General features: G+C 45.5%; 1 protein-coding gene and 3 non-coding genes across 7 annotated transcripts in view; 3 read left to right on the plus strand and 1 right to left on the minus strand.

Annotated features, from left to right (window-relative positions):
- The first annotated feature begins 2,174 nt into the window (after positions 1–2,174).
- On the plus strand, positions 2,175–2,248 carry TRNAT-AGU (transfer RNA threonine (anticodon AGU)). The gene has a single exon. It is a non-coding gene; the product is annotated as a tRNA-Thr (tRNA).
- Positions 2,249–2,480: 232 nt separating this feature from the next.
- Positions 2,481–2,554, plus strand: TRNAT-AGU (transfer RNA threonine (anticodon AGU)). The gene has a single exon. It is a non-coding gene; the product is annotated as a tRNA-Thr (tRNA).
- Positions 2,555–2,787: 233 nt separating this feature from the next.
- Positions 2,788–2,861, plus strand: TRNAT-AGU (transfer RNA threonine (anticodon AGU)). Its single transcript has one exon. It is a non-coding gene; the product is annotated as a tRNA-Thr (tRNA).
- An 11,508-nt stretch (positions 2,862–14,369) lies between these two features.
- LOC146172972 (uncharacterized) overlaps positions 14,370–26,752 on the minus strand; it is a 42,943-nt gene continuing 30,560 nt past the window's right edge. For 2 of the 4 annotated variants that reach the window (XM_084583323.1, XM_084583324.1), the window contains exons 3-11: positions 25,426–25,545; positions 24,481–24,576; positions 23,144–23,239; positions 23,016–23,057; positions 20,667–20,756; positions 20,063–20,158; positions 16,464–16,538; positions 15,686–15,784; positions 14,370–15,048 (exon numbers count right to left, since the gene is read on the minus strand). In XM_084583323.1, coding sequence (XP_084439449.1) covers positions 14,429–15,048; positions 15,686–15,784; positions 16,464–16,538; positions 20,063–20,158; positions 20,667–20,756; positions 23,016–23,057; positions 23,144–23,239; positions 24,481–24,576; positions 25,426–25,545 — 1,334 coding nt within the window. In that variant the 3' untranslated portion in view covers positions 14,370–14,428. Of the gene's footprint in view, positions 15,049–15,685; positions 15,790–16,463; positions 16,539–20,062; positions 20,159–20,666; positions 20,757–23,015; positions 23,058–23,143; positions 23,240–24,480; positions 24,577–25,425; positions 25,546–26,752 lie in introns of all 4 variants that reach the window. The other 2 variants (XM_084583326.1, XM_084583325.1) reach the window with 2 other exon arrangements.

Raw genomic sequence — 26,752 nt, forward strand, 5'->3', positions numbered from 1 at the left:
TAATGATTTCTGTTCTTGAGGCAGGCTGGCTTTATCATTGTAGTGAATTCAAATGACATAGCAAGGATTATATCGCTGTATTTTCGATCATCCCTCACGTGACCTAATCTTGACTGCGACGTCACAGCCATCGCTCGGCTGTTGAAACCGAAACTGATACAGGCGAGGAAAGAAATTCGATTATAAATTATGCAGCAGTCGTAGGCGAATGTGATGTGGGGATCCGTGTACAGAAATGTCCTAAACATCATTATAAATGATAAAACACGAACCCAAAAATGAGGTGTCTACAGTCCTTTAATTTCTAAGATGTGTTTTAACCTGCAAAGAAGGATCTCCGTGGGATGTTATAGCATGTCATGTCATAAAGATTACAAAATACAGAAGGGCGTTCTGCAAGGCGATTTACTTGGGTCGGCGCTCGATCTTCAGAGATCGCTGCAGGATCTCAGACAGTGCAGATGCTAGGAATAGCTAGGTTACATTACGAGCACCTAACTAATCTTAACAGTCTAGTTCGAAACAAAAACCGCTCGATCGTGAAATAGCATGCGTTATCTGTATGCTGGTGTACGTCGCGACGCCTGCCGCCGCCATTTGCTTGCAACCTGAGCGCGTGACAAGGTGTCCTCGCCTCACATAACCCTTGGTGAAGACATGCAATTATTCGTAAGAATGGGCGAACCATTCTTAGCCCCCCGCGAGAATCGCGACGGCTGAGCTTCATCGCGAGCAAGTGGAATACAGACGTAAGTTAGATGTGACAGCCAAGGGCTATATCTACGTCCGCTGTACCTGTACCGAGAATTGAATGGATACGTCGGACGTATTCTCACAAGAAGGTTATATAGAACATCGATCCTCCTACGTAGGATACGGGCACCCTGACACGTATCACACAACCAGCCAGCAATGACTGAATTGAAAGCATGCAGCAGATGACCAGTAATTAAAGATTGTCTGGCTAGATAATGCATAGGCTTCTTCAATAGAAATGTCCGAGCTTATGCGCGCGAGAACCAGAAAAAAAAGTTTAAAGGGATTCAACGCGGTCAAGCCTATAGTTCGTCGAGCGCGTAAGCTGTTTTGCGTGATTTCGCTATGGCTAAGCAATAATACAACTCTAATGTACTCCTGAAAAGCAATCCAATGTTGTACTGCACTATATGCACCTTATATTAATGTAAATTAGTTGCGTTAATTAATGTTGCTAATTCATGAACTAAGATACCGACTGCTGGGTAATCGAGTAAGACAAGCTTTCCCATGTGGTTCGCGAGGCGGAAGGAAAGTTCCTAACTATGGGCAATGGCACGCGGCGTTTGTATTATACCTCTGAACAGTACATGAGATCAGTTTTATATATATATATATATATATATATATATATATATATATATATATATATATATATATATATATATATATATAAAACTGATCTCATGTACTGTTCAGAGGTATAATACAAACGCCGCGCGCCATTGCCCATAGTTAGGAACTTTCTTTATATATATAAAACTGATATATATATATATATATATATATATATATATATATATATATATATATATATATATTACTACACCAAACAAGTCAGACGCGTCGAAATGCCTGTGTCAGAACATGGTCTGATGGTCTGATGAGAAAAGCTTTAACAGTGGACTACTTTCCGTCGAGGAAGAATTGCGTGTGGCGGTTATTGCAGGCTTATATTGTACATCCGACTGACTATACTAGTTCATATTTCAGCGAAAAGGGCGCCGTGGAAATGTATACGTGTAACGTGTTCACTGCGCCCCCGTTTACCCAGACAGGTCCATCGCCCTATACTCTAGATTAGCACCCCGACTCGACAGAGCATACGTACCCCGGAGGTGTCACGTTTTTGTGCGCGTCAGGTGAGAGATAACAAAGAGATAGGTACCTCGACGTCGCATGGAAAAGCCCCTCGGGATGTTGCCGCGTCCTGCGGCCCTGAAATGTATTACGTAACAATTGTTCCCAGCCCACCAGTCGGACCTCCTAAGCGGAGCCAGTGTTACCGCTTGGATTATTTTTTTTTTTTTTTTGCGCTTTTCTTAGTTCATGAGCTGAATTTAAAATGTCGCTCTGCGCAAGAACCGGTCGGTCTCTTCTTTCCGTGATGAGTGAAGCGTTTCCAAGCAAGAACCGTCGGCGCCGTGGCTTAGTTGGTTAAAGCGCCTGTCTAGTAAACAGGAGATCGTGAGTTCGAATCTCACCGGTGCCTGACGTTGCTTTTTTGCACTGCATGCCTAACGGGCCCTTTAAATAAAACTGATGTGTTAATTGAGGGGTCCTTTCGAGGAGCGAGTTTCCGCTGGGAATAATTGGCGCAGTGGATTGAAACCGTGATTTTAAATTTCGCGGTTTCTGATTCTTGTTTTGTTCTTCAATGGATATTTGTGCACCTAAAGGCTTTTAGGGCCTTTCAATGAAGGAGTTTCAGCTTGCGGTCCGTCGGCGCCGTGGCTTAGTTGGTTAAAGCGCCTGTCTAGTAAACAGGAGATCGTGAGTTCGAATCTCACCGGTGCCTGACGTCGCTTTTTTGCACTGCATGCCTAATGGACCCTTTAAATAAAAGCGATGGGTCAATTGAGGGGTCCTTTCGAGGAGCGAGTTTCCTCTGGGAATGCGTTGGCGCAGTGGATTGAAATCGTGATTTTGAATTTCGCGGTTTCTGATTCTTGTTTTGTTCTTCAATGGATATTTGTGCACCTAAAGGCCTTTAGAGCCTTTCAATGAAGGATTTTCAGCCTGCGGTCCGTCGGCGCCGTGGCTTAGTTGGTTAAAGCGCCTGTCTAGTAAACAGGAGATCGTGAGTTCGAATCTCACCGATGCCTGACGTTGCTTTTTTGCACTGCATGCCTAACGGACCCTTTAAATAAAACTGATGTGTTAACTGAGGGGTCCTTTCGAGGAGCGAGTTTCCGCTGGGAATACGTTGGCGCAGTGAATTGAAATCGTGAGTTTGAATTTCGCGGTCTCTGATTCTTGTTTTGTTCTTCAATGGATGTTTGTGCACCTGCCATATTTGTGAATTTGTTTTTAGTATTTTGTTATAGGAGGTCCTCCTGACAGCTTTGCTTTAGGACCTCCTTCTGTACCAAATAAGTCATACTAATTTGTGTAATACATTTCTGAAAATAAAAAAACCTGAAACCTGAAAGGCCTTCAGGGCTTTTCAATGAAGGAGTTTCAACTCGCGGTCCGTCGGCGCCGTGTTTTTGTTTCTTTATTGACTAATTCATTATCAGATTTTACACATAAAGAACATTACTCCGCACGCACGCACGCACACACGCACGCACGCACACGCACACGCACACGCACACGCACACACACACACACACACACACACACACACACGCACACGCACACGCACACGCACACGCACACGCACACACACACACACACACACACACACACACACACACACACACACACACACACACACACAGAATATCGAGCTCTGCTAAGCTATCAAGCTCGATTACCTTTGTGATTGTGGGTTGGCCCAGAGTTTGCTTCATGTATGTCTTTTCATGGTTTAGTATCTTTCTTGCTGATTTCGGAAATATAATGTTTAAGTGTTTATCTTGTGTTCACGTGGACGGCAAATGATTTTGCACGTCGCAGACAACGCTTAAGTACGCCTTGCATTTCCTCGAAGAATAAAGTTGACAGTCTGCGCTTCTAAGTGCCGTATGTGTTTCTTCCTGTTGACCTACTTTTTTCGCGCAGTTAACACAGTTTCATTATGAACCAACTAGCCCGGCAAATGTTGTTGCTTAGAAATAACCTGTTGATAAAAACGTCTACATGAATTTGTGCCTAACTTTTCGCGCACGTCTGGTAGTCGCCTGCGGTTGAAAAATTGGTCTGATCCGTGCTACGCCTAGATTATGATACTGCAGGAATGCGCCTTTTTCTATCTGCAAGTTTATGACATGGTCCATTTAATTTGTTTCTTTCTCTTATTGACGCCCATCTCTGTCATATATTTTCCTACCGGCTCTTATATGACACCTCGGACGAACTTTAGTCACCCTATGACTAAGGGCTGGTTCTGTATAAGGGCTCATGCCGCAAAAATTAAGATGCTGATGCACATTCTCTAGTGTGAGCACACACGGTAGTACGAGATAGAAGCCTACATCGGATGCTGACAGATGGCAGCACGCCATCAGATTGTCCTGCCACACCACAAGTTGAAACTCTTGTTCTGGTTCGATGCGTGACAAATAAGCAAATGTGAGCCCAGTGTCAGCCCTGTGCGTGTCGCCATTTGATCGCTGTGATTGTACCGTTATTATGCTTTATCAAACTGCATGTCACGACCGCCTCCAAGCCTTCACCCAGCCCGGAGCCTCACACTATATATGGTTTCAGTTTCCGCTAACATGATTTCGGACTCCACTCACCAACAGAGCTTACACCTTGTTTTGCACATACCTGACATTTTGCGCATATGTCCTGGAGTCGGCTGCGGTAAAAAGATTTGAAAGATGGTTTTTCAAACCCTTACACTGAATTAGGACATCTTATAAGTTTTGCCAATGTTGTACAATAAAAGCAATAAAAACCCAAGTTATCTTCGGGGACGCTTTATTTCTCCTCTCGACGTCTTTTACAAGCAAACTGCAGTCCGCCGGCGCCAGGACTGTATCGAAGAAGCCAGAGGAACGGATTATTGCTCATCTGCTTCAACAAGCAGTGCTGCAAAAAAATATTTCTTCCCGCCAAACCAAGAGAGGAAAAACTGGTATGGGTTCTGGCGGCAATCCATATTCCTCAGTGTCATCCGAGACCTCACTGTCAGTCTGCCATCCAGAATCTTCGTCACTTTGTTCGTCCAAACGGAGACGCTTACTGAGCTTATACTACGGCCGTCGCGCACTGACCTGGTAAGCCTACGCTTTCGCTTTCCATAAAGAGGTGCACGGTCCTCAAGTTCAGCGCTTGAGTTGTCCTCGATACCAGATTCAGTGTCCGAGCTCATAGTTTCGGTTTCTTCCAAGCTACCGGTCTCAGTGTGGCTAGATGCGGCCTCGTCTTCCATAAAGATGAGTTCGATGGCTCCAGGAAACGTGAATGCGTTCGCGGCATCGGTATCTTGTTCGGAATTTGGAGTAAAGGCTAAACCGTCCACTGAAACAGAATTCGCGCCAGGGCTCATCTCCGCATACTGCAACGGCACAACCCCGTCCTGGACCACCTCGAAGACAAGGTCTGAGACATCGACGAACGAGGGGAGATTGATGCTCATGGTGGCGTCGTCGGAGTTCGCTTCCCTGGACATCACCTCGAAGGATTCTTCGCTGGCACATAGGATGATAGGTGCAGCCTCCAGCTCTTCTTCTGGTCACGAGGGGATATCCATGCCTCTGTTGACGCCTTCGTGCGGTGGTGTGACAATAATTCAGCACAAGCAGGTGACCCGGTAGACTGTTCGGTTGGGTCAGGTTTGCCGAACGTGGCGTTTGTCTGCCTTTGCGACGCTGCAGCTGATGATGATGATGATGACCTCGCACGCACGAGGGGGCTGTTGTTCCATGCTTCTTTTTCCGCAACCTGTAGCTATAATTTCACGGATGAAAATACGTTAGGGAAATACAAAAAAAAAGAAAGAAAGGGATGATGTATGGTAAGTATTCCGATAGCTGCGTGACAAGAATAATATTTACCAGGTAGGCACGAAAAATATCCCATAAAGCGTATTTCCGAACTTTAAACGATTACGTTGGACTAATGTCCTAGGTAGTCTGGAAGTGTTGCAAAAGGCGATTCCTTTCTTGAATGCATGTAAGAATGCAACCTGAAAGGTAAGAATTAACCATGGAAATTGCTAATTATTTGCTAGGCGGTGGTTGTTTCTGAAAGACCAAAAAAGAGTAAGAAACTAATTACTGACTGCAACTTTCGCTTTAAAAAATTTCAAGGACGATTACGATGCTTCCTAACGCTAAACTTGAGCTATTTAAGTGCCTTTGCGATATATTGAGGAGAAGAATTGCTTACGTGTGCATGCGTGTGTATGCGTGTGTGTGTGTTTGCTTATCATATCGTTCATTTTATTCTTCGTCTGAGCTATGGCAAGATGTTTTCAAATGCATTCTGAGAACTCCTGGTGTGTTACTGTTGAATTTTGAATGTAACTGACGCTGTCAGATGATCGCACAGAGAGGGGCCTATTGAAATCTTTCTCTTTTGTTCCACGTATTCGCGACTTCCCGATACAGGAGTTGCCCCAAGAACCTCGATTTTACCGAGATTTCAAATAACAGAAAAAAAGGCATATAATTAAAAAGCATGCTCGTTGACGTGGCACTTGTGCAGCAGAGCTCTTCAGTATTACCACTTGGGGAAATGTTTAGAGCCCATGTATAAAAAAAATCGTTTGAGATCACTGCGGCACCCGCATTGGCGGAATGCGTAAGCATATCTCCACAGTAATCCCCATGTGGCCTAACTGTAGCGTAACTATGCCACCGGGACGCGTATCGCCAAACCATATCCTGTAGGAGCACTCAAGCAGATGACGCTCTGGTACGTGATTCCTCTGAAGAGCGTCACCTGGCGACAAATAGTAGAAAGGTTCACAAAATGAATATTACTGCATTTAAGGGCCGCTAGTCCCGTCGTTTTGTAGCGCCACGGAATAACACTGGACGCCACCGGGACGTTTTTTGTACCGGCGCGCCTCCTCTCCCAACGTAGCACCGCCGGCTGTCCATGATGTTACCGTTGATAGGGGTGCGCCATGGCGGCATGCTGTTGCTAGGTGCGTCATGGTGGCGCTGGCGGTGGTCACCACGGCAACGTCGCCGAGGTGAGGTCCCCACATGCCCGTTTCCATTTATGTTTTTTGCTTGCTACGTCCGACTATTGTGCCGGAGTATCCGGGTTCGATCCCGACCGCCGGTGGCTGCGTTTCGATGGAAGCGAAACGAAGTGGTGTCCGTGTGCTGTGCGATGCCAGTGTTATTGTTGTCGTGGCTGTAGGAAGAAGGAAAAGAAAATGCACGGGCCTGCTACGGGCTCTTTAGCTGAGACACCTCCGCTGCCTTGTGCCAACATCTACTCGTGCGGACAGAGGAGAAAATAGGCAACCTGCAATGGAGTTTGCTGAGACATGTGGCGCCACCTGGCGGCCGACGGGAGCTAATACTGAGGCGGCGCAGAAGCTGACGCCGTATATGTTGCGCGGCCGCTGTGTTCCTTCTGCGTTCGCGTTTTGTTATCCCAGTGAGTGTGATTTACTCATTTAGTGACTTCAGTGGTCTCGTGCGATGCTTCAACTACTACGGATGTGAACAAGAATAGAAATAAGCGCAAGGGCGGCGAGAAAGACTGCCACAATCACGAAGGAAACCTAAGCGTACCGCTTGCTGGGAGAACCTGGGGAGAATGATGAGAGAAGGAGATATTGGCTGCGAGAGAGTAATGTAACTGAAATTCGTTTTGTTATGGGGCCATTGGCGTACAGGCGCCAAGAAGCTAAAATAAGACGATTGCCCGTGAGTGGAGGAAACTGTATAAACTTCTGACTCGGGGAGTCGCACGCTGGTTGGGGCACACTACTCAGTACGCGCTGGAAAATTTGGCGTGTACTGGTATATGCTGTGCAAGATCGAGTGGCATACGTCCAGAAAAGCAGTAAAGCCGCGCAGCCGCAGCATTGTATTCCAGCCGCATTTCAACGGAGGCGAAATAAAAAAGAAAATGTTCGTGGATCTGTGAACCGGATTTCTAATGCGGTGTCTATTCGGAACCACAAAGCCAAAATATCTTCAAAACTTCCAATTACAGATTTCAATAAGCTTATTTATCTGTAAATTAGTTCTGAAGGTACTGAAAAAGTCGATGTGGCGGAGTGTAGAGGCCCGTGATACTATGTACGCTGAGAATGGAACTTCGTTCTATCGTACCGCGCCAAATATTTCTTTCACCGACAGCTCAAGCTACTCAAGAGACTCTTGTCCCAGACGATAGACTATTTCATCATTAGTAGCAACAGTAAAAAATTATAAGACTTCCTTTGCGAAAGCTTTGCCGTTGAGTGCCAGCATTACCCGCCGGCTTTCCCCAAGATTGAGGTACGGAGGTACAAATTCCATTCCAGTTGTTGTTGTTAAGAGCTTTATTTTTCCACCGGTGTAGGAGGTCCCCTACTCCCCGCCCCCGGCACGCACAGTTTTCGTTGATGACGCACGCTACAACCGCACAGTGCTTGCAATCGCCACGACATCCGTAGCGGGCACCGCACCATGCCTCCTGTAACTTCCGCGGCACTGTCCAAAGGTGCACCACGAACAAAGGTGTTCGTCATGGTATTAAACTGTAAAGCCAAACCGCGAGAAAATTATGCTGCTGTAATCAAACAGCAAGAACAAAAAAAGAAGAAACGGCGATTAATCTCTTCTCAGGTTCTCTCTGCACTTTCAATGTTTGGGTATGAGGTGTGAACGCAATAGGTAAATGAAAAGCTACGTTTACAACATTTTTCATTCATTTAATTATTTCTTAATTCATTATCACATATCCGACTAATGCCCTGAGAGAATAAATTTCGTAAAAAAAAAAATTCCGTCTACTCACACGAAATTCAAAGCTGTGTGCGCGGGTGTTCCGTCGCGAGCGGCGCGCGCTTCGCCGTGACTTCGACACCGTCCACGTTTTAAACGTGAGCATTCTCGCACAGGCGGTGTCCTTTCGTCAGTATTGGTTTTCGGAAGTAGCTCTGAGGACATTCGATTGCCTTAAAACCACAGAAAATGAGAGGCGAGATGCTTCCAGCCGTACAACGCGAACGCAACCCGACCGCGCCGGCCTACTCAGATTACTCGGCACCGCCGTTGGCGGCGCTGAACGCTGCGCTCCACTTTACGCTCCACTAGCGCCGCCTGGCCACTGCAGGTTGCCTATAGAGAAGAAAGAAAAAAGAAGAGAGAAAGAAAGAGGCGTGCCGCAACAACAGCCGTCGTCCACCACCGAAGCAGTGGCGGGTGCAATGACGGCCTACAACGGATAAAATTCGGTAGCTGGCTAGCCCCCGCCGCAAGCGGCGTTGACCTACCGTCCCAGCCCCGAGGCCAGGAACTGCCAGTTTTTACCACCTACCAACGTGGAAGATCCCCAGTGGTCGAAATTACTCCGGAGCCCTCCACTACGGCACCCTTTTCTCTTTCTGCTTTTACTCCCACCTTCCTTCCCTTATGCCGCGGTCAGGTGTCCACAGGACAAGTGTGACATATTATGGTCCCGATACTGCGCCTTTCCTTTCCTCTGAATCAATTATTATAATAATGCTCCTCGCCCTCTTTTCCCCTAATTATATTCTTTTATGTGACACTCATTAGTCACTTTTTGATCGATCTCGATCATTTATTATCACTTTTTCGCACTGACGCCAAAACATTCGTCGCTTTCTGGTTGCTTGACGACACGTCTGTTTGAACGTCAACATAGCTCGCCTCGCTATTTCTACATATGGTTGGTGTTTTTGGCTATAATTAATTAAATAATGGCTCCACTTTGACCTCACAAATTCCCTGCCGAAATTATTTGGTCCTCTTTCGCAAACAATTGTTCTTTTTCGTATATTTCTTTTCTTTCTTTTATTACGCAAGCTTGCCATAAGGCATATTACAAAAACCCATGTAAATTATTTCCGTAAGGAACCGGAGAAGGCTCCTGCTCTTATCGTTGTCGGTGAGCCATTTGGAGAAGTCCGCTTCCCTTGTTGCGGTTAGTCCCACTTCCTGCAGATTCTGTGTCCTTGATGACCTTGTCACAGCAGGTGGCGAATATCTACTTCTGCAGCTGGTGTGGAAGACTTTGGGCATGTGATGGGTCCGATGTCTTCTTGAGATTCCCATTGCATGTTAACGACGGGGTAAGGGCCGCCCCAGCTCTTATCCTTTTAAATGCCCACTGTCCACCCTCCAGTCGAAAATATTTTCTTCCCCGATGACTGTGAGACTTCGCCCCTAGAACGCAAGGCCGCAAAATGTTTTTGAAAAGAGTAACTAATAACGCAGTTACAGCCACCGCAATCACCCGATTCTGTCATGCTTCTCTCCTTCCGCTCCCTCCCAAAGGTTTTTCACTCTCCTGCCCGGGGTCGTCTAGCCTCCGCAAGACAAGTTCCCCTTCCTCCTCCGCGTTTGGCGGCAGGTGGGGCGTGGCACTCCGCGAGCGCGAAAAAAAAAAGAAAAGACGGCCGAGGGAGCGCGCGCCGCTGGATTCAGTCTGGCCGTGGCGAGGAAAAAGCGCGCAGCGAGCGGTAGACACCCATCCTTCTCCCGTCAGTCAGCGAGACGGACCAATGGACGTCGTTCACGGTACGTATGTCATTACTGGGGCCCGTCGGGCCAGCGCAGGAAACGGGGAAGCTGGCTTTCCAAAGGAGAGCATGAGAAAGCTTTGAATTGTATTGTCGATGCTTTGCGGCGCGCGTGTCACTCTAGCATTTTGCACAGACTATCTCCGGTACCTGATCGAAACACTGGGCTCCTTTGCTTAAAAGGGCCTTCCCTGGACAGTGGCCCTTTAAGGGAAACCTCCTCCAATCTTGTTAAGCTATGAGGGAGGGTGAAAGTACACGGGGGAATGAGGGCACATGTACTTTTCCTTATAGAGGATGATAAGATGGGGAACAGCGGAGCGGGCATCAAAAGGGAGCCTGGGGAGGGGGGGGGGGGGGCGGGTGCCTTAGTGTTTGGAACTTCGTGCATGATGTGGTCAACTTTTCTCTGTTCAGCGTTCTCAGCATCGTCTTGTGTCCAATGTATCTGGATGCGTATCTTTGTTTTTTTTTTTTATTGAGTGCGTCCATTTCCTGGGTTACACATAGTGTGTCTGTCACTTTCTTCAGTTGTTTCATGGCGGCTAAGGAGTCTGTATAGATGTGGGCTTCTGTTACGGAATCTATTTTATTTATGGCCTCCACAGCATCGCGGTTTGCGTATAGTTCCATCACAGCCGGGTCCTGGTATTCTGAAACGTATTCATTATGTACCTTTAGTTCACTGTGTGTTGTGCTAGTAGCAGCTGTTCAACCGCCATTTTCTATAATTGATGCGTCCGTATATGCAATAGAGGTAGGTACCTGGAAGTACATTAACCAGAGGTCGAGATGCCAGCTTTTCTTTACGACGAAGCCGAGCAGTCTTGTTTGTCGTAATAGTCGTGAATATTTACGGAGGGGAATCAGCCATTGATGATGTTTGCACTGTCACTTCGTTATACAAGGATGCTATCGGCATAACATACTTTCGCTTCATATTTCTTGCTGCTTCTCGCTGTTCGATTCTGTCAACTTATTCAGCTGTGCAAATTCTTGGAAAATAAGGATAGGGGTAAGTTTTGGTAAGGCCGTAATTGTGCGCATTGCGTTTCTATTTTTTGTTTCCAATTCCGCCCACTGCCGCCTTGTGAGTATGAAATTGGGCCCGGTATAGTACCCTCGGCTGTAACACCGATTGTACAAGACGTCTTGCCATGTCCGTTCGAGCTAGACGAAATGCGTTTTATCAAGTTTAAGGAAGTCGCAGCTACTTTTTTCACCTTATGGAGTCATTGTGTTCATTTGCCTGCTTTTGTGGTTTGTGAATTCCTAGGCCAAGAACTCTCAACTCGTCCAACTCTTGCAGTGCCTGATTTCCAATCTTTAGGCTGACTATTTGCGTTTCCAATCGTTTTCTTCCGTTCTTGTTCGCAACATGAATGCAGCTGGACTTTTGAGGTGACAATTCCAGACCTGCATCTTGGACGTACTCATCTGTGGCATTTAAAGCCTCTTGCAGATACTGATTCTATCTCTCAAGTTGTTTATGAGCAGACCAAATCGTGACATCATCTGCCTATATCATGAACCGCTCGTCTGGTATTTCAGTTAATTTCCCCGCCAATGGGATCTGTGCGATATTAAATAGCAAAGGTACTAACACTGACTCTTGTGGCGCACCTCTGTTCGAGGTGTAATTGCCCATTTGTTTCCCGTTTATCCGGATAGAAAACGTCCTGTCCTTAAGCAGATTATGTACTGTTTTTATGACTTGCAAGGGAATGCCCATACCTTCCATGTATGGCCAATCCGGAGCTAGCATTTGGCGGTTGCCCAAGAGGCCCAATAGCGAGCGTACCGGTCTCCCGCTTCGAATCTGCCGCGGTACGACGGGGAAGAGGAGAGGTGCCACTCAGTCTAGACCGCGTTCAGCCTTGTCCAACGCCGAGATTTCATTTCAGTGCGTCGCTTCCAAACGGCACAGCACGGGGCTGGTCAAGGGATGTAGCCGGAGATGTCCGACGACCGCCGGCACTCGCTCGGCTCCTGCCTTCATCCGCTGCAGGAGCCCCGCCAACTTAATCTGGAACCTCAGTCATAAGAGTGTCTATCCCCTTTTCAAGACCTGATGTAGCGAGTAGGCTTCGAACACTGGCGCATGAGATTACGATTGAATCGTGGAATTCAAACCATTTTGGAATCAGCTCCTATAATCCCTGACCTGATGCCCCGACTTCCGCATGGCCTACCACATGGCATATTCACTTTAAAGTTATATTTTTTGCGAATTGGCTAATCCTTAATGCACAATTTTTATATTTCTGTTCTCTCTTCTTTTGCAGTTTCTGGCTACCCACGGACATTTTCTTCTCTGCTTCCTTCTTTCCTGGACTTTATCTTTTGTGCTTTTCTTTCGCTTTTTCTTTTTCTTTATCCTTTTTCCATTTCATATATCTATCTATTGTAACTAGGCAGTTATGATCTTTGTTTCCTTTTGTATCTTTAATGTACATTTTTTTACATTTTTATGTCCATGTTTTCTTTTTTTTTTTTTCATCTAAATTATTTTTTTATTTTGGGCGTTTAGCTCCTTTTATCTTAAATTGGATTAAGCCTGGCAAAGCTTTGCTGGTTCGGGCTCCCTCTCTCTTTCTTTTACATTTTTTTTCCGTCATATTCTGAGAGGAATAATAAAAGGTAAAAGGCCTACCACAACATGAAACAACTTTAGCGTGTCGCTTGTGACTAAGTGTTCCTTTTACAAACCAGTACTCCTTTATTATCTGCTTGGCTGGTAGCCCTTCATGCGATATTTGTGGCAATGAGGAAACTGTTGGACATATTCTTTGCGAATGTCCTAAATACAGTGTCAAAAGACCATCTTTACTTTGTGCCCTGGAAAATCTTGACCCTAGCCTTATAGTTGCGGAGATTAAGATTATCGGGCGGTGGCTGCGGCGATAAACTGCGGTGAAATCCTGCCAGACATTCTTGTGCTTCCTGAAAGCACCGCGTCTTCGCGACATGTTGTGCCTTTCAGTGCGTTTTTCGCCTACTGGTTCCTTTTGCCCCATTAATTTTTCTATCCGCTCATCTTTTTTTTCCCAGTGCAGGGTAACAAGCCATCTTCTTCTTCATGTTAACCTCCATGCCTTTCTCCTTCTCGGCCTCCTTCAAATGAAATACTCTTTCATTTCCGAGCTGCAGCCTAGACACAAAGTTTAAAGCGAGATCAGGAGCGCGAGGGACACAAAGTCCAGGCGGCACTCATGTCAGCGATAACATACTAACAGAGCCCGACGCAGCTCCGGCAGCGATGGAGTAAGAGCAATATAGATGGAAAGCCTCGGTGACAGTTATTTTAATTTCGTTTCTTATGCGACATATGTTTGCCATTATATAGGCAGCATATAGTGCGCTTGGCTGCTATGCATTTCACGGTCAAAAGCTTAGACTTTATAGCATTTAATCGTTTCTTTGTTTTTTTGACCGTCAAGAAGTACCCTCATCAACTAAATTGGTTTTAATCTCTTCGCTGAGCAGTAGCAAAGAAAGCGAAAATTTGGATGCATGCAGAAAGCACAAATGCAGCAAGGGCACGCCAACTGGACACAGTGGTCAGACGTTTTGACGGAAGAATATTTGTCACTAACCTGAGTAAACAACATGTTTGGGTTGGTCATAGATCCGATGGACGACCAGCTGACGTGCCCACTGAAATAATTCCGGGACAGGAGGCGCTTAAGTAGTCAGGCGGGAAGAAAGTTATGTGCGGTGGTTTCCGGTCAGGTCTTGTCGAAAGATCGAAGTGCGGAAGAGGCCTGCTTGCGCAGTCTCCACAAGGGTAGAAAGGGATGAGTGCCAGGGTGACGATGCTGGTCGTATCTTGCTAGAAAAGAATACTTATGCCGCACATGCACCATTTGCAAGTTTCAGGTTAACTAACAATATTAATTGACCTTAATTAAGCAAAGGAGTCTGCATTGACCCGCGCACCTTCCCTCATTCGAGTTCCTACGGAAACTGAATAAATCAAAGCAGATTACAGGGTCCTCTCCTTTTAAAGCAACTGTCATTTATTGCCTGGCTGCATCAAGATGACCGCATTCAGGGTGTTCGCTACCTATGAGTCTGGGATATGGATTTCCGTCGATGAACAGATGGAGGTGCATCACTGTCAAATGCCCGTCGAGAAGAAGACCGATTAAGGCGTAGCATGTCCAGAAACTGTGCTGTCTTATTCAAGTTCAAAACTCTTTGCCTGCTGGGATCTTCTTCCGAGAGCAAATCACTCAAAATGCTGTACTCTTCGTCGTCGTTAGCTTCGTCGTTCAGAGCAGCGTCAGTCGAGGAGGTTCCGACACTCAGGCCTACTCCTAACAGCGAATGCGATATCGTCTCGCCGCTTTCCTTTGGTAGCGTTTGAGGGGATGAGGACAGCCCTTTCTCTTTAATGACATCGCCGTTGGTTGCACTACCTTGCATGCCACCGATTGCTGAAGCACTGCGATTTCCTCTCGGTCGCAACTCCATTCTGGGAAGACTTATTTCACTGTCTTCAGACGGCTTCCTCAATGAATGTGCATCATTGTTGTGCTGTTCGTGTTCGGTAGGGACGCTTGCAGAAGGCCACTTTATGGACGCAGTAGAAGCATTCCATTTCCACTTTTCTTGACCTTTGTGTAGATGTAAGCTGCGAGTGTCCTGAACAACGTAGGACGTGGGCACCCTAGAGTCATCTGCAAATCAAGGAAATGTTTACGTAAGCCCCCAACTGGCGCCCGAGCGACTATTGAAGTGTGCATGTGTTAGTTTAATTGGAGCTTAGTAATGTGGCAATGCGGACAAAGAACAGTAACTATGTCTTAATAGAAACCGCTTATGGGAGCTATTAAGTTATGACGCCATACCCTTAACACGGAGCTTAAATGTTCCTGTAAGTTCCGCATTACTGATGTCGCTGCCTCAAACACAAGCGACGACGAATTCGCCTTTTATATCCATTGGGACTGTGCATCTTCTACGTGTGTCGTACAGTCGTGGTCATAATGCATATCACGCTTAGGAAGTCGGAGCCTCAAAGTGTTTGCCAACGAATTGAATATTCTTGGGTATTCTATCAAGTAAATAGCCATTTGCGCTAGAGCATCTAGTGCCAACAATTTCTATTTCCTTTACACAAGTAGAGAGATGAATTCGAACACCCATGTGTGGTCTATAATGCTTTGTTCGCGACTGTGCTATTGTATCTGATGTTGGGCTCTTGTCAGCAAGCTCATTCTGGATTAGAGATTAAAGCAGACTTTTATATCAAGTGACTCTTGAAACGCGTGAATGTAATTGAGATTGCAGATGTTATAATAGCCAACCTCTCACCTGGAATTAAGATGTGGTGGTCGAAGAAACTCAAAGGGAAGCTGCCCGGGTCGGCACTAGTGCGTGTTGTCCTTTCTCCCATTGGCCCTTGGTAGGTTCCTGCACTGATCAAGCACCATTATGCACTTCGAATGAAGCAGTAGGCGTGCTAAATATGGTAGAATGTTTTGCTGTAAACACCTCTTTATTGGTATAACTAGTTATCACCGAACATTGGTAACTTGTTAACAAGGCAGGTCAGAGGGGTAATTCCTTAGAGCCCCCCCCCCCCCCCCCCGTCTCTCGCTTAAAAGAAAAATTTTGACAGGCACTGCCATGAAGATAAAAATGGTACACTACAGTGCAAAAAAAAATGACTGTAGGAATGCACGCATTGTGACAGGGCATGAGCGATGCTTTAGAGAAAGCTTCAAACATGACGCGAAAAAAAAAAAAAAAAAAAAGGTGCGTTGATGAGATTGATGAAACTTTTGTTATGTGGACAGGATTGCTTTTCGCCTTTTCAGACGAAAATCGCTCCTGAAATTTGGATCCAAATTTACATATCTGCCATGCTATAACTGTTCCTCATAAGCCCCCGACAATGCGATGAAGCGTTTCATTTTGAAATATTAAGAGCGCGAAATAAGCCTGTGCTCTGTACAAGGACATCACAGTAAAGTTTTGAGCAAAACTACACTCTAAATCAGACTACTTAAGTGTGGTGTTTCATTTGTTTATTATTCATTATTGTCGGATTGTTAATAGTTGCAAGATCTAAACCGGAGCAGGCCAGTACCTTTTGAGGCTGTTGAAGTCGCCACTTTGCCAGGCGAAGTTTCTCTCGACTTCCAGGATGTTTTAGCAATGCTTTCTGGAGAAGTAAAAATAAGGAAATATCAAGGTATGACATCTTTTCCATACATTTCTAAAGTGGGGCATGCAACCAGATGTGCGTTTTCCATAGCACTAAATCCAATATTGAAAACTCATCTACGCAATATTAACGTGGTTACGGTGGCTAATTAGAATATAAAAAGCAGCAAAATCTCATGGTTATAGACCTTTGCAACGAGGGCCTCCTGGGCGCCACCATATTGCTCACTCGGCTGTTGTGTGCGCCTGACGTCAACACGGTGGAGGCGGCAGCAGAACCGGTTTGCAACAGTCCAGAGAGGAGGCGTTTCGACAACCTCCTCGCCCGATGCAAAGGTCTATACATTTGGACAGCACATGATGCGCACAACTGTACTGTCGCAAAAATTAGCCGAGGTTTAGCACCGCTTAAATCAATTAAGATGAGCGAAAGCACCATTTGCCATGATGTTGCTTGGTGGCTCAGTGTTAAGATACTGCAGCAGAGAGTTTGGCAAATTGTTAAACGTCTTTAGCTGGTTTGGCTTTTGGCGAAAAGAAATGCGCAGCATCTGCCTCACTTCTCGGTGAACACCTACAATGACGGCATGCATACAATCGAAGATACATACGTCTTCGGTTCGAGATGGGGGCTAATTGAGAAGCGAAATGTGGAAGTCACGAGAGCACTCGTCATGGCCAAATATCAGGAGCTGCCACCTCGGGCAGCGCTTTTGAGATGGCAGTCGAACCCGCGCCGGGACCCTCGAATCCCGACTCAGACGTGCTACTCCTAGACAATTCATGCACTTCTGTATGCGATTGGATCAAGACGGGACTTTACACCTATGTCGGGCGGTCTTTCACATAACATCGCAGATTATGGCCGGCTGCATATGTGGGATCTGAAACTGAAGTGAAAACCGAAGTTATAGTGCATCTAATTTGCATTTCGCCTAGCTAAGCTAAATAATCAGCCGTCATTTTTCGCTTCCACTGTTCAGACCTTTCCAGAGCTGAGGTTCTACTCAACACTCCCAGTATACTCCTTTTGAACTATCAGTGCCATATCAAGTGGTGTCTCTGTACAATCTATATAATCAGTTCTCCTTGCTTTCTATCTTCCGTGCGGTGCAATATGTACCCTTTTCTCTCTTTAGCACGTGTTGTTGTTATCAGTTACACCTCTACCTTTAATTTTCGTAGTCTTCACCTTTCATGCTATGCATTCCATTCTCCTAATTTAATAGGAGCACCTCTTTATGTTGCCCCTTTTACTGTGGCTTGCTTGATCTCCATTTTCTGACTGGGTCTTATAACTGCGAAAGTACCGCGGAAGAAACATCCGTCTGAGAAAGAAGCAGTTCTTATTCACTGTTCGGCTAGAGATACTAACTTAGCTCAGCTGCGACTGTGTTTTCCATTAATCCTATTCTTGACCAAGTGTAACAGCAAATCGTGAAACATTTGACAAATTATTTTTCAACCACCCCAAGAAGGCGGCTCTTGTAATATATTTAATGAAGTATAGCCACTAAATAAAGGATATATCAGCACACTTAGAACAGTTTAAGGTGTGATACGTCTATATCCTGAGACATCGCAACTCTAAAGCATTCTAACTTTCTGTGATAAACAGTATACGACTCCAGAGCAGTTGTAATTAAACGCTTCTAACTCTTTCTTTAATGCGAAAGCATATCTTGGCTCACGAGTGATGTGGAAAGGAGTTGTGGACAGAGCGTACTGCACAAACTGTCAAAAATTAGTACTAGGTTTCGAACCTCCGCCAGAACGAATTGAGAAGCTTACTTGGCCCAGGCGAGAGGGCGCTATACTATCGCCTTAGACGATCACGCCTCGTGTAAAACTGCAACAGACTCACGCATGGTATCGTAAACATGCCTTCATCAAGTTCCAGCTGCAACGCACTCTCGTGCTATGCAGTGAACATATTTGTCTTCATGAAGTCCCATTTGAACCGCTCCATTTAACCTATATACACCATACTCATACGTCAACTGACCAAGTGCGCGAGGCCGAGGTCCGCTAGAATAGTGTCGGGTGAATCCACCGGGTGGCCTGAGAGAATGCCCAATGCTTTCGCATCAGTGCACCTGAGCAGACTTCAGTGAACTTATGGAATTTTTGCTGCCGGCATACGCCGCTGTGACCACGGAGAGCGAAATATTGCAATGATGCTGCATGTGAATCTGGCGAGGACCACTGGCAGCAATGATAACTCCCAACAGGCTCTCCTTATAGTTATTTTTGGCTAGTCAACCGCGAGGAAGCTCTTGTGGACGGTGCGGTGGCATGGACAACAATCCATATCAGAAGTCGTCAGCTGCACCTTCCAGCAACAATTTTATGACCGACAGAAAGCTGGCTACATTTTGTGTATCCTTCCTCTTGCAAAACGCCACATCTTACCATGATAAAGTGTCTAGTCAACGTATACATCAGCGCCAAGTATTGCTTCCGACACGAAGGTGTAATTGTAACTATTTAAAAAAAAAGGTGGAAATCTTTTGAACATATAGTGTTATGCAGATGACTGTTAGTCTAATTTAGAGTGGGCGTTTGGCGTGCCTAGCTGTCATGCTGGATTCACTTAATACATAATGCCATTCATCATACATAACTCCTGGCCAGCGGGTTGTAGGTCGCACTGGACGTGGACCCTCCTCTACTATCGGAAGCTATGCTGCCGATAGTATAAGAGGCTATTCTCTCAGTAACGGACTATCAAAGAAACCCGAGCAAGTGTTGAGGGGGAGCCTCGGTTCGCAAGCCAACGTTTCTACAAGAGTTGTCTTCGTCTGAGCCCAGGCGAAGAAAAGTCCTAGTGCTAAAGCGTTGGCTTGCGAACTGCGGTTCTCCCTCAACCTTTGTTCGGTTTTCTTCGACACTGTGTAGCCTTCTTTCTCTCATTCCACCCTGGATTCTCAGTAACGAAGTGGTTCCTTATTCATTATAATATATCCGAAGCGATGCCCCTTGAAGTGAGCTGCAATGCTTCAGAACAAAGGAAGATTTCAAGGGGTACCTTCTGAGAAATATTTCTCTCGTCTAGGGATATCCATACGAAATGTTTTCAGGTTTGATTCCACCGCAAGTATAATTTATTTTTAACAGTAAGTCAATTATTTTTATGTACTTTTTCTTGATACCTGCTGCAATAAAATACTCGCACTGTCAAACACCTGCGCACGGCTTAGTACATATGAACGTTTTAGGTATTATTTTTAGCCGTCCCCACATGCTATCTGTCCAATATATGTTGAGTTTACCACATGCCTTGAAGCTGGATTACAAATTGCTTTCTGAGCTTACATGATGCGTACGTACACATGTCCCTATAAGTGAAGCGTTGAGGTAGGCGTTGTATTTTCCAGCATAATAGCGGTGAAAATGCGCAGGATGAGGAGGCCATGCACGGAACCTCAAGCATTCACCTCCCCTCTCCATTTGTTTTCGGCTCCTAAACCTGCAACGGTGTGATTTCGCCTTTTGAAGCACGTTACGCATTCGCTCTCTTACCGCATGCACATCCGGAAATAAAGCAGCCTTCGAAGTCCTTGGGCGATCCTCGCTTGCATTGCTGACCCGGAGGACAATGATGTGGGCAATCCAGCTCTGAACGCAGACAAAAACATTTACGGGTTGACTCAAGAACAAGAGCTTGTAGCATAAGCATAACACGATGACGTATTACGCAATCTCATGCCCAGGATTTAAAAGGCTGAAAGAATTACTTTCGGCACAAGTTCCTAATGCAAATGCACGGCCTCTCGGTGGAAAAGCACTGGGAGTTCAGTCAGAAACGCTGACTTAGACTGCAGAGAATGTCCAGGCTGGCAGAATTCGTAGGTCGTGAAGTATACATCTGGCGCAGAAACGTTAACAAATGCACGACTAATTAAAAATAATGTTCAGGATGCTGATGACAGTTATTAGCAAATGTCTTGAAAAACCAGGGAATGGTGGAAACTTTCATACACCGCACAAGTTACCTATGCAAGAACACTCTGTGTGCTTAGAAGGTAAGGACCAGACCTACAAGAAGCAAGGTCATTATTTCTATCAAAACAAGATCTAAGGAAGGACTAAGTGCTGCCAATTTCTAGATCCGGTTCGAGCTTACCGCAAGTGCAGCCACGCAGAAAACAGCCATGCTCATCTTTGGTTGAGTTTTCCACACATCGCTTCCCCAGGGGACACGGCGACAGGCACACTGCAGGCAGAAAACAATGGCTACTTCGAACAACGTGCTCAACACAGATGCGCCATACTTGAGATCATATCTGGCACGTGCATACTTCTTAATGAAACCTACCTCTGTTCGGTTAACTAGGAAGTCTCATAACACAACTTTGTGCCACCCTTTGATAAAGTGAAAACGTGTCTTATATGCAAAATCAGATTTATACGCATGGAAATGCTAAGGCACGTTCTATTGTGGCTAGTCATGACACAAGGATATTGTTTTATAAATAATACAACAAAACTCAAGCATTCCAAAACATACTATTATTTTATAGATACATATTCTATTAGCGAACATTTCAGTAAAAGCAAAGAACAAGAGCAATGAGATTAATGACAGTGCAACTAAAGCATAAGCATGAGCCTAAGTGCTTACACCGGAGACATGCGAGCAGGCATCAAAAATCCGCTTTAATCAATGATAACATGCCATTGTGTAATCACATTTAGACGTGTTGAAACTCTGATCACTAATTCTCTCGCTAATACCGAAGAGGGGGGAACCTGAGAAAAGCAAAAGCCGTAATAAGTTAACTAAATGTCCAAAACTGTTAAAAAGATAAGTAAATCAGCTGCGTTTACTAATAACTATTCACTGGTAATTTATAGCATTAAAGTTTTTAGTCGTGAGAGAAATGAATGACATGATGTCAATGACTCAAACTCTTTTGCTTCCACTTTAATTTTAAAGAGGCACGCAGCTATCCTTCCAATCATAGTTTGCTGAACACTTAGTGAAAGGTTACAAATAAATCTGCTGCTTGTCTTTACTTCAACACACTGCACACATTAGGAGGAGAAAACTCGCGATGTATTGGTGCCGAAAGCATGCAATATCGCTCGTGCGACCAGTACGATGACCTAATGCTACAGAACCAAAAAGAGCGCAATGCGTCCAACCACAGCCGAGAAGTCACGAGGTAACCTTTTCGGGCCTTCCCTGGGACGTAAATATTTTGGGGAGCTGCTGGTTGTGGGAACGTATTTTGGTTATGTTTTGAAAACTTAGGACGTCGTGGGTAGATACATAGAGAATATCCCAATGGGTAATTTTTTGGGACAATTTGAGATTTCGTGTTTATTGGGAACGGCCACCTATGCAGCTTGCAGAGCAGTACAGGTGGCAAGTTTTTATAGCGAGGTCAATATGATTCATACTTCACTATCACTCACTATGGTTCAATACTATGATTCACTATGATCACTATGCATATTGAAGAGAACAGCACTCGCCGATGTCTCAGAGGAAAAGAAAAACATACAAAACATAAACACATTGACGTTTCGGCACATGTTTTCAGACTTTTCTTCAGTATGCTGAATTTCCCTCGCCGGACGGGTTTCCGTCAAATCCTAAACTATATGATCACATGAATTGATATTGCCGTGAACCATTCAAATCTTTATTTTTTTTTCTTTGTTATTTTAACAGCCGCCCCGGCCTGCGCCCTTATCACTGTGGTTGTAGCGCAGGGATCGATTATGTACTCTTTGTTCATGTTCTTTGTCGCGAGACGCGGCTTTATCATTTTCTTTGTCACGGAAGATGCACCGAGATGTATCTCGAAGAATTTCAGCCACGTGCGTGGGCTTCTACAATGTTCCAGGGTATGCTATGGTCAAAGTTTGCGGTTTTATCTACGTCTTTCTTCGCGGCCTTTAAATTGAGCGCTGGTGAGTGAAACATACAATTATTTGTTCGACGACCTACGAGCACATTAACTGCCATCGCCGCCGCTGCATCGCTTAGTTCTTTTGTGGGCGCAAGTCAGCCCAAGAGAGTTTATTGAGTGCACTCCAAGATTCTTCACTGCTTGTCATCGGCCTTGTCACCTCACCGTAGCAATATCTTAAACCACCTCACTGTGACAATATCTTAAACCAATCTTTCGCTTAAACGTACGCTAAAGGTAGAAATGGCAAAGTTGCGATAGTCAGTGACAGAATATAGCAGAGCGAAAGAGACGCACAATTGAAACCTGCGTGCCTCCTAACTGAATATAGGCTGACAGAGGTGGTTCATCAATGTCTAGTCCCTATCGCACAGGAGCCACAAGTGGCGAGGAGCTTACATCATATAGGCATATCTGTCAAAAGTATGAAATCGTTATTAAATTTAAAATTTATGGGAAGTTAGAGTGCTAAGTGTTGCCCTGATGCATATGTGAAAATAAGTATAGTAAGAGTTAAGCAGTTAATGCAGATGATAACTACAAAACGAACTTACAATGTTTCTTGGCGGTGTATGGCGTAGACATCCTCAGCAGTTCTGAAATAAAAATGATTATAATCTTTCGTTTTACGCAAAATGCGCACACACGACTTAAAGGGTGAAAAAAAAAAGACTATTTTTACCGCAAGTGCAGCCAGCAAGGTAGCAGCCGTGCAGGTCCCGCGGTGAGTGGGGGTCGCAGTCTAAACCGTCTGGGCATCTAGACGGGCAGTCAGGTTCTAGATTTATAGATTGCAAGGAAGGTTAGGAATCAGAAACAAGCAAATGAATATTTTTGAAGGACCCCTGAAACACTACATTCGGTAATACTCTATATAATGCAAGAGATCCAGAGGTGATCTTTGTGAACATCCGAGTCAAATTTAAAAGCTTCGCGTGGAGCCTATAATTTACCACTAATATTAAAAAAATAGTCCACTCGCAACCGCTTAGAGCGATACGTTCCTGCGCACAAACATTCCCTGATAACGTCATCGGGGCTTGCTGGGTGCGCCCTCTCATTGGACGCTCCCAAGTGACGCGATCGGAACGAGGCGTGGTGGGACGACGTCGCGGTTTGTTCTCTTCATCTTTTTTCTTGCGCGCCGGCGAACGCTGAGTTGGAGAGGAGCGCCATTTTCTATCGGAATCTATTCGGTGTCAGTGACGCTAGCTTAAAATTTTATCGTTCCAGAGAGGGCTGATGGGATACCTATTGCTCGTGCACGTTTTCTGGTTTTACTAAATAACTTTGACAAAGCAACTAAATGCGACCTGCTTCCAACTTCATCGAAGCGCTACTCGGTAACTGGTGTTTTCTAACGACGCAACAGGCGCGCCGGGCTATTCGATGCTTTTGCAGCGAGTTGGGCATATGCATCTGTAATATTGTGCTGTCACTGCTGTCGACGTCAGTCATGTTAGAGACTTTAGGTTTAGCGCTGCCACTTACCGGGGCCGTCTACCGCTACCGCGCACCGTCAACACAGCATGCGCTGATTGGTCCCCGCGTGCGGCGTCCGCCGAAATTTGACAAGAACGTGGCGCCATCTGTCGCCATCGGGGTGATCTGCGCATGCGTGCTGACGCTCGCGCGGTAGCGGTAAGCGATAACGCTAAACTAAAAGTCTCTATTAAGTCGGCAATAAAAACTCAAACTTGGAAGCATTTTTTAAGGTGAAAGTTCTCCTAGGTTACACCGGGCACAAACCAATTTTGGGGTGCTTAAGCGTTTAGTGAGAGAAACCAAAATGTGTGCATTTCGGAATGAGAAGATACTAATGAAAGAGTGACTGTCAGGAAGAAGTGTACGAACAACGCCAACGTTTTTTGCCAACTACCAAGATACATAGAGAAAAAAAGAAGAGCAGGAACAAAATCGCGTATTGCAACAAATATCAAAAAGCATAGGCATCACTGTTATTTTTTTCTTCGTTGGAATGATTTCGAATTACACCTGCTTGAAGCTTCGCTAACTCACCACATGTACAGCCAGCCTTGAAGCAACCCTTGTAGTCGAGGGGCGATTTCGGATTGCACCTCTTCCCGGGAGGGCACGGAGACAAGCAGTCAGGAACTGCGGGAAGTATATGCAGGCAATGCATGCGAGTCTGCGTTTAAACATAGTTTACCTGACATGTGTGGCGCATATACACGCATTATACCAACGAAGTTCAAACGTGTAGACAAACTGCGACTTCCTTGTCGTCCGCAGCGCCCCGTATCGGTTTTCCACGCCACTTGCACATGCGTAAGCTTGCGTGCTCTGTCGAGGCCACATGGTGTGTGGGCTAGATCGAGAGCGTCTAGGCAAGAAATATTATCAGCAAAATGCGCGCCTCTAACCGTTAACCACGTGATATCACGTTTGAAGCGGCTCATTCGGCTGGTGGGAACCATTTTTAGAAGCGCAGTGGAACAATTGCATCGCTGTCTAGACAGTGCATGGGTAGTTTTATATAATGATACGTTACTCACTATCTATTTCGGATCTGTTTGCTCCTCTGACATTGGTCACTATTATTCGGTGACGCAGCTGAGGATTCCAAGCTTCCGTTGTAAAAGACAGGCTTTTTGCTCATTAGCGATAGCACCTCGCCATCACTACGATTTATAGAAAGTCCGGATACACTTCCTTGCGAGATGAAAAAGAAAACAGAACAATGTGGGGTGGCACGGAGCGTGATATCATATGCAACGTCACCTGGTAGTTGTAGTCCATAGAGTGAAGTCGACAGCGGCGCTTCGACGTGTTCTGGTGTACAAAGGCACACAAAAAAGGCTTTAATTGTGCCATTCATTGCCGCAAGTAATGATACTGAAATGTCCTCTAAGTTTTTGTGTATATTTAGTGTTAGCTTGGCTACTAATGACTTCCACCGTGCGTCCGGCGCAGTACTCGTGACGTCACTGCGTGCCGGCTTACCACAAATGCAACCGGGAAGGGGGCAACCATGGGCATCTACAGCGGCGTATGAGAGGCACTTTTCGCCCGGAGGGCAGGGGCTGCTGCAGTTCTTGAGCGAAGAAGCGGGGCTGATGGAAGCTGTAAAAGGAAAGACAGGACCCAGAAAACGATACAAGCGGGGCTAAAATAAAAGATAAAATGCTATCTTTAAAAACGTCCACAACCGTCCATGCCTAAATTCGATGCGTGCGAACGAGAATGAAGTCCCAGTAATTCGGCGCTCCGCACCGCCACCCAGGGCTAAAAGAATCGCATGATTAAACTGATGATAATGGTGATTATTATCATCATCATGAGATTCCTTTTGCAGCTAAGAAAGAGAATAGGAAAAGCCAGAACTTTGTGGCGGCGATACTCTATACTAGTGCAAGAAAAGACTCCCATCTATTTCATATTTAGTACTTTTTACCGGAATACCTAGGGGCCAGTCATATTGCAGCATAAAGGCGTTATGTCACTTCAGAATGATCCGCCGCATTTACGGACAATTTATTAAGAGGTGATAAATCAAAAACAGAAGCGCAGTAAGTCTAGTGCAGAAATTACCGGCGATAATTTCGCTACCATCGACAATTTCGCCAACAGGTGGGAATTGTGTGCCTTGGCGAATCACTCGCAAATTGTGACTTCAAAAGAAGAAGCATAGCCTTATTTTCGTACTCAAGCCCACAAGCCTCGCATCCGCGATAAATTTTGGAAATCTCCATCAACGCGACATAACGTTAAAGGTATCCTGAAAATTGGGCTATATAGTGCCAATCACATGGTTGCATTGTGTAGCGTAAATTCCCCAAATCGTTCATGCCGTAAACACGTCTTCAGATGTTAACCGATGCTTTGCATTTTTTAAAAACTCTCCCTGCCTCGCGGCGACTACGACCGTTAGTCATTAGCGCTAATCGCGCCTCTGAGCATCATAATGCCCACGTGACGGCACCAGGAAGGGCTCGCCTAAAAGCTCTGCGAGGAAGGCGGAGTGCCCGCCGCGGGTAGGAGAAAGGATAACGCGGCGCCTCTGCTACCCTTTCCCCTTACTACTCTGCACAAGTCCTAACAACAAGAGGCATTACAAAAAAAGGCACAAATACGCGCAGCGCCCTGCTCCACTACGCTTAGTAACTCGCCGCTTTTGAAGATTTCTGCACTGAGGTAAAAGTTCGGTTCGAGAGCGCCGAAAGGTGAACTGAAGAAACCTCTCAAGGACGTCTAACAATCTTACAGTGAGCCGTCAAAGCAATCCCGCCATACTCCCCATACTAAGTCTCCTCCACTAGAGTTCACTTTC

Source organism: Amblyomma maculatum, chromosome 11 (genome assembly GCF_055883805.1).
Source record: "Amblyomma maculatum isolate TAMU_Amacu chromosome 11, ASM5588380v1, whole genome shotgun sequence".
Taxonomy (NCBI): domain Eukaryota; kingdom Metazoa; phylum Arthropoda; class Arachnida; order Ixodida; family Ixodidae; genus Amblyomma; species Amblyomma maculatum.